At 39.5% G+C, this 14476-nt stretch overlaps 1 protein-coding gene and 1 long non-coding RNA gene across 2 annotated transcripts in view; both read right to left on the bottom strand.

Annotated features, from left to right (window-relative positions):
- LOC125000987 (NLR family CARD domain-containing protein 3-like) overlaps positions 1-14476 on the bottom strand; it is a 59198-nt gene that overhangs the window by 8098 nt on the left and 36624 nt on the right. Inside the window, exon 6 of the mRNA XM_047576835.1 lies at positions 167-340. Coding sequence (XP_047432791.1) covers positions 167-340 — 174 coding nt within the window. The remainder of the gene's footprint in view (positions 1-166; positions 341-14476) is intronic.
- LOC125001048 lies at positions 6073-9497 on the bottom strand. Its single transcript, XR_007111449.1, has 5 exons — positions 7922-9497; positions 7726-7842; positions 7391-7543; positions 6627-6746; positions 6073-6130 (listed from the first exon to the last, which is right to left on the bottom strand). It is a non-coding gene; the product is annotated as an uncharacterized LOC125001048 (long non-coding RNA).

Raw genomic sequence — 14476 nt, 5'->3', positions numbered from 1 at the left:
CTGATTGTCTGACTGTTGTCTCTGTCTTTCTGTCCAGTCTGTCTCCATTCTCCTCTGACAGCATCTCTGAAGAAAACAGCAGCAGGTTTCCAGGAAACACTTTAGATTCTGTGTCTAGTACAAAACTACTGAAAGAAGAATGAACTGACTCCAACCCTCCACTCACCTCAGAGTCTCCAGTCTACAGTCTGGACTCTTCACAAGATCAAGAAGCTGCTTCACATCTGAATCCTTCAGGTTGTTTTCACTCAGGTCCAGATGTTTCAGATGGGAGGGGTTGGACTTCAAAGCTGAGACCAGATAATCACAGCTGATCTCTGACAAACTGCAGCAACTCAACCTGAATAAAGAATAAAATATGTTAATAAAATCATTGAAAATCTATCAGATGTGTTCGGGTTTTAATGTTCAGATCAACATTACTACTTCCTAATCAATGAGCTGTTCTCTAAAATGAGTAGAGTGACTTTGTCCTTGTGTTATTGTGGATCATCACCATATCAGATCCATAACAGACATCCAGTGAACTGACCTCAGAGTCTCCAGTCTACAGTCTGGACTCTCCAGAAAACCACACAGATGTTTCACTCCTGAATCCTTCAGGTTGGAGTTGATACTCAGGTCCAGATATTTCAGATGGGAGGGGTTGGACTTCAGAGCTGAGACCAGAGAATCACAGCTGAACTCTGACAACCTGCAGCCAATCAATCTGAATAAAGAATAAAAGATGTTAATTAAATCTGACTTCTTCATCAGATGTGTTCAGGTTTTAATGTTCAGATCAACATTACCACGTCCTAATCAATGAGCTGTTTCTACTAGGTGGGGCAGAACTGAGATGGCCCTGACCTACAGTGTTGGTGAGCTTCTGCGCGTATGTCTGTGTACAGTGCACACTTCAGTTTGGTCAGTGGGGCCTGGGCTTCAGGGGTCCAGACTGCTTCTCACTGGCTGATTTGTAACAAGGGCAGGGGCTGTACAGGTCAGTTAGCTCGGCTAACGTACATATTGTAAGAGCATTCATTTTAGTGAAGTTCGATACCACCGATTTCCTTTCCAATCAGACACTGAGTAAAATTCAGGCTCGCATCGACGATACCAATCTGATATTGATACACCCCAATGTGTCTGGCAAACCTACAACAAGTAGTGTTTTTTAGTGTATTTAAACTATAGCATCATAAAGAACAGACATTAGAGTAATTTATTCATTTATTTACTTTAAACTCAGAACTATATTGATGTTGTAGCTTCATTTACTATAGTCAAGCTAATATACAACAGAAAAAACAAACAGAGGACACAATCATATAAAATATGTAAAAATGCTGTTTCAAACACTTGAAAAAGGGAGGTAAGTAAAATAATAACACAATTTAAATAAATCACTGTCTAACTATTAAGAGCTACTATAAAATGAAAACTTGCATCTTAATTCTAATCATGTGCTCTCCTCTTCTGTCCTCCTGTTGGGGTTTAACCAGAGGTGTTTGACAAGGTTTGCTGTGTTGCCACAACTCAATAGTTTAGTTATTTTCCACTGTGTTAGTATATTACCTCGAATAACTGAAGTATTGAAAGTATTGTTATTTGATTTGAGAATCAATTTTAGGGCATAAAGACCTGGTACTGGAAGTATTGATATTTCAGTAGCAATCTGCACATTAAACAATTAAGTTTTAAGATTCCTTAACACTAATTAATTAATTTCAAGATGAATCAAGTTGACTACCTAGGACTTTACTTCTGGAGCAGTTGGAGATAAAAGGTTTGGGAGCACATCAACCAGACGATTTAATCATTTCTCAAGAGGGAAAAGACAAAACTAAGTTTTTCAACCAGGAGTAGTTTAAGAGGAAAACTTGGTTAACAGGGAGATTGGTGCTTGGTGAGTAAAATTTATATTTAATCTAAATGAAATTGATTACATATTGTTTGATTTATTGGGGAACTTGTGTTATGTGTTACTGGCGATATTTTTTGGGGGACACAATCTCATGGAGCTGTCCACCTGAAATGGCTGTTTGGATGTGGTATGTTGTGTGTAGTGACTTTGTGTATTGATTGCTGTGTATTGGGTGTGGGCTGATCATGCCATGAGCCGTGCATTGTGTTTTATATTGTTGTCGTGTTATTGTTTTGATGTTGAGTATGTGATATAGTGAGATCTGCTGTTTGGTGGTGCTATTGGTATGATAATATATGTTGTCAGATTGGTACAGTGGTGTGTTGGTGAGCAATGATGACTCCCAGCGAGAAGGTCGGGGCTGGGTCTGAATTGTGCTTTTCTGGATGGAGTTTGCATGTTGCGTGAATTTTCTCCAGGTTTCGGGTGTTTTTGTTATGAGGGTATTGATTATGGTATTTCTGGATTACATTTCAAGATTTTCCTACATGGGTCACACCAGAATTTCCTAACCAAAATCACCACTGGTTGGAAACAAACTTTTCATTAGTTCATTGGCTCCATGACGTTCTTCTTGCTGTATTTGGTATCTCAGTAGGTTGGTGTTGTTAAAATGTTAAAAAAGAAGTTCATATTTTCAAGTCTGTCTTCAAACATCAGTCACATGTCAGATGGACATTACAGAGTTCTTAGAATTCCTACTGTCCACACTGAGTGTGAAGTGGTCTCTTCCTAACACAACTACACTGGAAGAAATGACTTGATGAGTTTCTCCACAGACAGTATGAACAGAAAGAATGATTCCTGACTCTAATAACTTTTTAAATGTACATGTAAACACTAGACTGGTCCTGATTTGAGATCAGACCGACCACCGATGACTGAGGAGACACCTGCTGATATTAACAACATGATGCTCCTTCATTCAAACCGACTGTTGCTGCTCCATTTTCTATCTGTCAATCCTGACAAGAGAACTGTTTAATCTGATAAAAACATCCAGTGAACTGACCTCAGAGTCTCCAGTCTACAGTTTGGACTCTTCAGTCCATCACACAGCTGCTTCACTCCTGAATCCTCCAGGTTTTTGTTGTAACTCAGGTCCAACTCTGTCAGATGGGAGGGGTTGGACTTCAGAGCTGAGGCCACAACTTCACAGTGTCTCTCTGAGAGTCCGCACTCAGAAAATTGTTATAACACATAAATATAAAATATGTCAATATGAATAAAGACACTTTATTATTTACTTCAAGCATTTGATGATAAACAGTTGGACTCATCCTGTTTGACATTTTGTTTTTCACAATGATTCAGCTTCTTATCTGACATGACACAATAATTCTCATCAGTTCCTCTTAAACCTGCAGACTTTTAAACTTTGGTTTGTTTTAATCTGCAAAGTAATGGAGATAAATGGAGTTACATTTAGGCTTCTTCTACACAGTCTGTCAGGTGTGATCTGATTCTAATGTCTGACTCCACAAAGTCATCATGATTAAAATGATAAAAATATGGAAAACATCCCTTTAAGGCACATTTAGAACTATTAAAATTGACAAACTAATGTCTAATTAGATATATTTATCAACAGACAACTTTAATATGTTGTATATATAAACAAAGGTAGATAAACCGAAGAAAATCTACATTCTCACAGTGTTTCAAACTGCTGGAGAACATCTGTAAAAAAAAAAAAAAAAAAAAAAAAAAACTACAACTGACATGCAATGTTTACAATAAACAAGTTAAAAACTGCTTAATAGGGTGATAATGAACATTTAAACAAAAATAAAATGATGTATTTTGCTAATCACATCTGGACTCACTGAGCCTTTCTGCAGTTCCTCACAGCTGGAATCAGTCTCCGTCGTCCCTCCCATGATGTGTTGAATTTCTTCAGGTCCAACTCATCCAGAACCTCCTCTGACATCTGCAGCATGTAGGCCAGAGCTGAGCAGTGGATCTCAGAGAGTTTCTTCTCTGATCTCTTCTCTGACTTCAGGAACTCTTGGATCTCCTGATGAACTGAGAGGTCGTTCATCTCCATCAGACAGTGAAAGATGTTGATGTTTCTGTCAGGAGAAATGTTGGACTTGTTCATCTCCTTCAGGTTGTTGATGGCTCTCTGGATGATTTTCTGGACTGATCTCTGTCTGACCCAGCAGACCTCTTAACAGTCTCTGGTTGGACTGCAGACAGACGCCATGAAGGAAGCGAACCATCAGGTCCAGGTGACCATTTTTACTCTCCAGGGATTTCTCCATGACTCTGTTCAGGAAGACATCCAGAGTTGAGTCATTGTAGTTTTGTCCCAGGAAGTCCTCCAGCACCTCTGTCTTCCTGTTGGTGTAACAGTGGATCATGTAGACTGCAGCTAGAAACTCCTGAACACTCAGATGGACGAAGCAGAACACCTTGTCCTGGTACAGTCCTCTCTCCTCTATAAAGATCTGTGTCAACACTCCTGAGTACACTGAGGCTGCCCTGATATCGATGCCACACTCTGTCAGGTCTGATTCATAGAAGATCAGGTTTCCTTTCAGCAGCTGATCAAAAGCCAGTTTTCCCAGAGACTCAATCATCTCCCTGGTCTCTGGACTCCAGAGTGGATCTGTCTCAGATCCTCCATCATACTTGACCTTCTTCACTTTGGTCTGAACCACCAGGAAGTGGATGTTCATCTCAGTCAGGGTCTTGGGCAACTCTCCTCTCTCTCTGGTTTTCAACACATCTTCCAGAACTGTAGCAGAGATCCAGCAGAAGACTGGGATGTGACACATGATGTGGAGGCTTCGTGATGTCTTGATGTGGGAGATGATGCTGCCGGCCTGCTCCTCATCTCTGGAACCTCTTCCTGAAGTACTCTCCTTCTGGGGGTCAGTGAACCCTCTGACCTCTGTCACCATGTCAACACACTCCGGAGGGATCTGATTGGCTGCTGCAGGTCGTGTGGTTATCCAGAGGTGAGCAGAGGGAAGCAGTTTCCCCCTGATGAGGTTTGTCAGCAGCACATCCACTGAGGTGGACTCTGTAACATCAGTCAGGATCTCAGTCTTGTGGAAGTCCAGAGGAAGTCGACACTCATCCAGACCGTCAAAGATGAAACAACCTGGAACTCTTCAAACCTGCAGATTCCTGCTTCTTTGGTTTCAGTGAAGAAGTGATGAATAAGTTCCACCAAGCTGAACTTTCTCTCTTTCAACACATTCAGCTCTCTGAAAGTCAATGGAAATGTGAAGTGGATGTCCTGGTTGGTTCTGTCTTCAGCCCAGTCCAGAGTGAACTTCTGTGTTAAGACTGTTTTCCCAATGCCAGCCACTCCCTTTGTCATCACTCTTCTGATTGGTCCATGTCTCCCAGGTGAGGCTTTAAAGATGTCTTGTGGTCTGATGGTTGTTTCTGGTCTGTCTAGTTTCCTGGATGCTGTTTCAATCTGTCTGACCTCATGTTCATCATTGACCTCTGCAGTCTCTCCCTCTGTGATGTAGAGCTCTGTGTAGATCTCATTCAGAAGAGTTGAGTTTCCTGCTTTAGCAATCCCCTCAAACACACACTGGAACTTCTCCTTCAGACTAGATTTAAGTTCACGTTGACAAACTGCAGCTTCATGTCCTGAATATCCTTAAAGAACAAGTAAGATCAGTGAATACATTTCCAACATTTAATTCCCTGATAGAATGAGTGATTACATTGTATACTTTGCTCCATATCTTGAGACATTAGTAAATGTTTAATTCATTCATCAGCTTCAATGTTCATAGAAATCCTCGTACTTCTCTCCAGATGATCAGCCAGCTCCTCCTGCTTCATTCTCCTCAGGAAGTTCAGTGTGATCTTCACAAATGCCTCTCTGCTGCTCCTCCTCTGCTCTTCATCCTCACCCTCCAACACCTCCTCATCCTCCCTCTGACTCTCTAAGCATTCTGGGTAATCTGGACTCAGATCCCTCTGAATCTTCTTCAGCTCCTTCTTCACAAAAGTGACAATATTGTCCTCCAGCAGCTGGAACAGAAAACTATCTGAATGACAACCAGACTGAAATCATGGAGACAAACATCAGATCCATGTTGGACAGACTGACAGTCCACTGGTCTACAAAGAGCAGCATGGAGATGATGGAAAGTAGTTGTTGTCCATGTACAGACCTTAAATATGGAGTCCAGCTGTGTTTGATGCTGATGAACAGACTGACCACTGAGAACATTTAAACTCTGCTGCTTCACTCTGTGAATAAATCATGGATAATTAGCTTTAATTGTGTCTGTTCAGATTGGTAAAGGCCCATGAGGCCATATTTAAAGTGAACAGTGAATCATGTGGCTTCCTGTCGTGGTAAATATTTACTAGTCCTTACAATCCCACTGAGAATCAACAGTACAGCCTGCAGCATTCCCAAGCACATTCATTCAGATTTCCCTCTGTGCTGAAGTGACCTGGAGGAGGCACCTCAGTGTCTGGTTAAGTTAGACTGGTTGTACTCTGCAGCTCACGGCAGGAATGTGTTTGACTGACTGTTTGCATCAGAGTGTTGTTGAAAATATTTAGTGCTCAGCAAACATCTTCAGTCAGTGACATTTTGTTGTCAATAGCACCTTTAGATATGTTTACTATGAAAAAATGTGATGTGTTCAATACTTATTTTACCCACTGTATTCATATATACATATATATATATATAGTAAGGAACTATTTTGTTTTAGTGTCAGTTTTAAATCCTTACATCCGATCCACAGAGTGACTCCTTTTCCTTGATATCTTATCTTCCTTCTCAGTCCATCCTCTCTTCTTAGACGCCCTGCTGGCTTTGGGTTCAGGTGGGGTTTGATTTTCCAGCTTCCTCCTGACAAACACATGACACATGTCCTTGACAATATACTTAAAATATCATAAAACACTGATAAATGTTTTATTAATCAGTCCACAGTGAGTGATACCCAGGCCATTGTCAGTGGTTCTGAACTGAAACACAAACATTCCCAGACTCTCTTTGATTGATTATGTGAGCAATAATTATCTCAATAATTATCTAAGTACTTGTTCTACACAAGAGTCATCCATTGTTTCTTTGCTTCCAGAAAATGATTCTGTGGATGCCACGTGGAGTCACAGGAGGATTCTTTTATTTATTTACACATGTGCACCTCCAATCCACCCAAATGATGCCAATTAGTCAAGATGCTTCTAACGTTATGACATAATGTTCTGTGGTTTTCAAAGCTGAGTGCATGTAAATTTCCATCCTACTGGAAGTGTGCTATAGTATCATTTAAATCTGGAAACATTTATTGGAAAAATTACTTCATGGATAAATGAGATGTCCTAATAAACTACACAGAGCTAAATAAAATAATCATGGGTTTGTTTACATGGAGGCCTATATAAGACTTTAGCTGTAAAATGCATGAGAGCAAAACTTCACAAACTGACAGAACATCTTGAATCTAAAGAGGAAGAGAAATGAAAGTTGCTTTATTAACATTTTACCTCTTTGCATCAGAAGGATGTTCTTGTTTAAAATCATTGTAAAGACCCATCGACTTGTCGCTCTTGAAGGACACACAGCTGGGACCAGGTTCAGATTCAGGCGTCTCTGGTCTGAACTGCTGCTTTGTTCTTCAACACAACACAGAAAGTTTTCTGATGTCAGAATAAACGTCCTGGTTACTTTTACAGATCGGTTGTAAAGGAACAGTGTTGAACTGAATGCTATCTGATTAATGCAGAAGCTGCAGGAGTTCAAGGTTAAACATGTACAGAGATTTAACAGAACTGTTTAAAACAAAGTGAATGAATATTTATTATTTATTAAATATGGTTACCTGTTTGTAGCAGAAGATTGTCCTCGTTTAAAATCATTGTAGAGACCCATCGACTTGTCGCTCTTGAAGGACACACAACTGGGACCAGGTTCAAGAGAGTCTGCTCTCTTATGGGACCTGATTAAATTAATTTGGTTGTTCAATAAATGCTCTGTGAATTAAATGATCTAATTTTGACGTCATCCTAACAACTCACCTTAGTTTTTGTTTATATTCAGTGATACCGTCCTCCTCTCTGAGGACTCCCTCCTCTCTGTCCTCACACTGATCCATTCTGCTGGATTCACATCAGCTCACACACACTTTCTACCTTCACCTGCAGAGGAAACACGAATCATTCACCTGAACATCAAATCCTTGACATCATTCCTGCTGTAAAAGCATCAGCTGCTCCTCCAGTGACCCTTTTTTCTTAAACTGTAAAAGTAAAGAGCAATTACACAAGTGCCGACTCTGATACTTCATCTTTGTTTTTTGTTTTTTAAGGTTTCACAGTACTTGTGTCTGGCATTAATTCAAGATTATTTTATTGTCATTTCTCTCTGTGTACACAATGAAATACTGTTTCTCATCCATGGTTTAACTGGTAGAAGGAGGTTAAATGAGGATGTTAATTTAGGAAGGGTGGACAGTCCACTGATCATCCCCACAGCCTGAGGAATGGATGTTCTACAGATAATGCTTGCATGTGTTCTTCTCCCCTGTGGGGAGTAGGGAGAAGATGTGATGGGAGGGATGACGTGAGGCTTTAATGATGGAGGTGGCTTTATGGATGCAGCTCTGCTTGTATGATTCCAACAAGGAGGAAAGTTGAGTGCTGATGATCTTGCTGGCCGCCTTCACAGTTCTGTTCAGCTGCTTTTATTCCTTTTAGCTGCAACTGCTAAAGCAGGAGGTGAAACTGTAGGCGATGATGCTTTCCACAGTACCTTTGTCGAATGGGAGGAGATGTGAGGTGGGGAGGCCGGTTTCCTTGAGTCTGCAAAGTGAGTTTTTTTGATGACTGCTGTGGTGTTGGAGGATGAGGGGAGGTCACCAGCAGTGTGGACACCAAGGCATTTCACATTACTCGCCCTCTCCACAGCCGTTCCGTCAGTCAGTGGGTGTACGTTATCTGATTCCAGTCAATCAGTAATCTAATAATAAACAGGGACTACGGATGGAAATGAGCATTTCTGCTGTAATCCAGCATGTATACATTGATGTATGTTTGTTCATTAACTGCTCTGTCCCTTTCAAATAAACAGAAGAAGAAAAAGGGAGAAAGTAGATGTGGCCCAAACACCACAGAGCAGAAACAAACAGTAACATGACAGAAGTTGATGAAGTTAAGTCCAAAGAGCTGAGCCATAAACTGAGACTGGACACTAAACACTGTGACACAGGTGAGCTACTTCCTGGAACGAGTCAGGCTTCACCTGAGATGTAACATAATAAATAAAGACCTTTGACCAGTCTGTGAAACCTATGGAGCCAAACAACCGACTTTAAAAACAATATTTGGCATTGAAGCGGAGTGACGTCCATTCACCTGGATTAATACACTCACACACGGACACAAAATGGTGGATAGATTTATAGTTGCCTCCTTCGTTTTCTTTCTGCAGGTTAAAAAGGACTTGGAGTCAGCCAGGGCCAGACATGCATGTGTGGTGTCACCTGGTCGCATCAAGAAGGATTGATGAGGTCGGCCTAATAAGGGCTGGACTGCTCTTTCACTCTATTACTATGTGCCCTATTGTTGACTTAGCTCCTCTACTGGGACACCCTTACCCTCCTGGACTCTCCCACCCCCCCAGAGATCTACACAGAACCCCCCTGGACTCCACCAGGTCCTACCAGCACCACATGCCTCTCTTCCTCTGTCCATCCTTCCACATCTTCTCTGTCCTTTGTTCTCCCCCTCTATTCCCTGCCCTCCCTGCCCTCCCTGCCACACGAGGTCACTCCACTCCACAAAGATCAACAAACTCGCTCCCAGGGAGGGACTCACTCAAAAACTGCCAGACCGGGCTGCTACAAGATGGAAGCACCAGGCGACAAAAGCTTTGATGGAAGGAGAAGAGTTCCCCGGTTTTACGTTTTTTTTTTTCTTCTGCATTCTGCTTCTGGAAGCAGAAGTTTCATGCAACCCAGTGCTCTTCATACTTCAGACTCAGACTCTGACAAAAGGAATCTAAAGGACAGCAACAGAAACGAGGTGTCTATAAAAACAGATGTACACAATGACGAACAAATGCCCATCAAAACAAACCTTCATCCTTGTGCATGCTTTGCCATGACCCACATCAGCTCCACAAGTGTCCACATCTGATGAATCAGTCATTAGAGGACAGAAGGGCATAAGACAAGGATGATAAACTGTTGCCTGAAACAAGACCATATGGCAAAGGACTGTCAACACTGACTCAGATGTGACGCCTGCATGAAGAAGCCTCCAACTATTCAACTACAGCAAACAAACAACCAACAGGAAAAATGATGTGAGCACGGAAAATGCAACACAAACTAACACATCAGAGACAATAACTGTGTGGCCATGTCTAGTTGCAAGGGAGGGAGTCTCTTCTAGTGGCTCTATGATCCACAGCGAACTCCACCCGAAGCCAAGACGAACCCAAACACGATCCTCCGTGATCTCCTCCACCTGGCGTTCCAGACACAGCAAAGACCCACAGAAACCACAACTGCTGCCTTCCCAACGAGTCCAATAAGAGCCGAGGGTTTTCATTGTGATGTCACATCACGTGTTTTTGACTAATACAGTAGCTTCCTTTGTCACTATCTTTGCATATTGGTATGAAGGTCTTGTGCCGATTTATTTAAGACATGATAACTTGTTTGAATAAACTTAGTGAAACAGTACTCGTCTACACTCCATGACACGGTCACAAAACACATGGCTTCCCCAGTGTGTGCACCTGCACTGATTAAACCACCTGACTATAGGCCTAAACATACAGTCACCTAGGCGCACAAACATGCACAACACACACAAAGAAACAAAAAATGAACAATCTGGGCCTACACAGTAGATCAGTGGTAAAAACAATAAACATTTAAAGGTTTCTGATCAGGTATTCTCTCTCGTTATGAGACCTTTGTAGAAATTAAGACATAAACAAAACAAACAGCTCAAGAGGATGAACCACAGAGATGGTTGACATGTGTTCAGTGTGGTGGCTACAGGTGTAAAGGTCTTCTGATGACAGGTTTTCTGTTAATAATAATAATAATAATAATAATATTAACACCTTCAGACAGTTTTAAAATCTCCAACTGACATTAACTCGTGTAAAGAGACAAAGTTATTTTATAAAAAACACATTACGATGCCTTTCCTTCATAAATATTCAGTGACTGACTCCAGATCAAACAGGTCACTGATGGGATTTAGTGCTGAAACAGTGAACAGCAAGAAAACCAACATGACATGAAGCTACAGTGATAGAAAAATAAATCCTTTCTTTTCCTCCTTTAGTGGGTCATCAAATGTCCCAATGGAGAAACTGTCCTCATGCTCATTATTAATGGGAGGACAGATTATTAGGAACAGTCCAGTGTCCAGTAGTCACCAAGCAGCAGAAACTTTTAATGTCCCATTTTCCCTGAACGCAGCAGTTCATTCTGTTCATCCTCAGTTCTGTTGCTGTAATGTTTTGTTTAGTATTTTAATATTTAATAGAATATTTCGGTCATATTAAAATACTGTGTAAACATCTTTCTGTGTCATATTTTAGAAATAAATTCAAAACATCAGTCACTGTTCAAATAACTGTGACGGAGAAAAGATGAACAACAAGATGAAATAGTGTAAAAGTGCTATTCTCTGATGAGAGGAGGAGAGAGGAGTATAATCAGTAGTCTCTGTTCTACTATCACATTTGATTTTGAATAAATAAATACTTAATATCATGTGAAATAATATTCTGGTGAATATTAAGAAGGTTCTTCATCAGAAATGTTATCGGGGAAACACGTTGTTATCATGACGAATAAATCATCTAAACTAGATTAAACTGAAGCGGAGTGACGTCCGTTCCCCTGAATTAAAGCGCGCTCCCGAGACACAGCGTGCTCGCTCATAGACACAGAATGATAGATTTAAAGCTGCCTCCTTTTACCTCCGTCTCAATTAACGTGAACTATTTCTAAAGTATTTCTGTCGTAATTAAGATGGTCTCAAAGAATTAAACATTATAAACTACTGACTTGACCTTTAGACGGAGATTACACAGAGAAAAAGATCTGCGACACAACGGTGGTGAAAGTGAAAGTAACTTCATTTATCTGATAATAATGTAGACTGGTCTTCAAACAGAGTGACACAAACTTAATAATGAAATAAGAAGTGAACATCAGTTACTGAAGACAAAGTTAAAGCTTTAAACAAATCAAACTTACAGTTTATTTAACCAGTCCAGAGAGATGAAAAAGACTCCACCCCAACCTGAACACTACACAGATGAGCTACTTTCAGGAAGTAGGCGGGGTTTTAACTGTGACGGGACAGGGGATGATTTTTTTTCAAAATAAAATGACGGTCATATTTGTTATTGATTTATTTAACTACTGTTGATGTCAGATTGAAATAGCTTTCTCAAATTTTTTTTTATGTGTATGATCTTCTGCATCAGTGTGTTCAAATAACTATAGTGATGTGCTATTGTTAAAGTAAATAAATAATACATAATATATAAATATATATTTATAAAAAAATATATTAGGAACAGATGAATCCAGAAACTATCGCGATCACTGGCCTCTAGTGGTCACTGTCGGTAACTACAACTGTCCACATCCAATAATACTCACATCCACATTTACTGCAGTGTTGTCAATGACAATGGCTGAGTTGTTTGTTTCCATATTTTTATTGGAGTTTGTACCAAAGGAAATATCAAAGATTTTATATTTTGAATGCACTATATTTATTCTCACACCTGTAAGTGTTGGTCACTTTCAGAATATGATTCTCCATAAAAAAAAACAACAACATGTATCCAGCTGAGTTAATTATTTGAATATATATATATACATGTTTAGTACATTTTCCTGACAACTTTTAAAGTTCATGGACACACAGGCCAACAAATCACAGCTTCAATACAGAATAAAATATATAAAATGTACAAATCACCTTTACCTGTACGTTTCAGAAAGGACTGTTGATGCTGGCAGGTTTATGATATTCCTTTGTGTCTTCATTTTGTTAGGAATGGCATTATGTGTGTTAAGAATAAACTGACTCCAACCCTCCACTCACCTCAGAGTCTCCAGTCTCCAGTCTGGACTCTTCACAAGATCAAGAAGCTGCTTCACATCTGGATCCTGCAGGTAGTTTTGACTCAGGTCCAGATGTTTCAGATGGGAGGGGTTGGACTTCAGAGCTGAGACCAGATAATCACAGCTGATCTTCCTGAATGACTAAGTTTCATTCAGTTCAATTTTATTTATTTACAGCATCAAAAATAAATGAATAAAAAAATACATAAATAATATGTGTTTAAACGCTGGGCCGCTTATTTTTTTAATTTATTTATTTATTTATTGTTTTAAAATGATGATAATAATAATAAAGAAAACATTGCCAGTGCCAATAGATATTTTATTTTTTACATTTCATTTGACCGGAAGTGGAAGGAATATGAAGTTTGTCTGACTTTACACCACAAAGAGGACAGACTTGGGCAGAAATGTGTTTTTTAGTGAGCTATACATCTGTGAAGAATAATTAATTAGATCTGTGGTCTGATGTTGAATCCCATTATTATTATTATTATTATTTAATATTCTTTTATTTTATTTCTTCTATTTTATATGATAAGTCGTACAGTAAACTGAAGCTGTAGCACTTGTGCTAGTTACATGTTGGCAAATTTAATCCGCTACCATCAAATTAAACAATATCGACAGGAACGCAAAAATAATCAGTGAAATAAAACAGATATTTGATGATGTTTGTGAATTATTTTGAACTGTGTGTTGAAAACTGGCCCCTTATTTTAAAGAAAACACTGCCAGTATCAATGGGGACGATGGTTCGCTCTACTACTAGCTTGGCTGTAGTTACACTTTACGGCCACAAGAGGGCCTGACTTTAACATACGGCTCTGTGTTTGGGCATTAACTGGTTATAGATTTGTTTTTCGTGGACTATATCTAACTAGATCTGTAAAGAATAATTAATTAGAGCTGAGGTCTGATCCTATAATGTTTTGGTATCATTTTTAAAATATTCTTTTCATTTCTATACAGTTATTGACCCCAATACTTCGGGTGTAACGACTTCAGAGACGTAGGTGTAGTTACAAACTGTGGCCACCGGAGGGCAGTGAACAAACAACCTCATCAATCAACCACAATTATATACAATTTTATTTATTTATCCTTCTCAATTTAATATTATTCAGCCTTTTCATCTGAAATTATCTTCAGGGACATTTATAAATTATTAAAATATTCCAACTGAAAGAAATTGATAATCACTTCAAGGAGAATTTATTTATATTTTCCTAATTATAGGCTGTGGCTAAGAGAAACTTTGACATGGAAATACATGCTCATTAAAAATGCCAACAAGGTGAAATAAATATCTTTTATTGTTTTCATTGTCATAGTCATAATTGTCATAATTATGAACATGGAAATGTTGCAGAGTTTTGCCAAAAAGAGCAACAATTCAGCGTCACCACTGTGTCTCTCAGGACCCAACCATGGATAAAATCTCCCATTTAAAAATTAAGTAAAA

This window comes from Mugil cephalus, chromosome 23 (genome assembly GCF_022458985.1).
Source record: "Mugil cephalus isolate CIBA_MC_2020 chromosome 23, CIBA_Mcephalus_1.1, whole genome shotgun sequence".
In the NCBI taxonomy this organism is placed as follows: Eukaryota; Metazoa; Chordata; class Actinopteri; order Mugiliformes; family Mugilidae; genus Mugil; species Mugil cephalus.
Note: the sequence above shows the minus strand (reverse complement) of the source record. Positions and strands in the feature narration are given on the sequence as shown.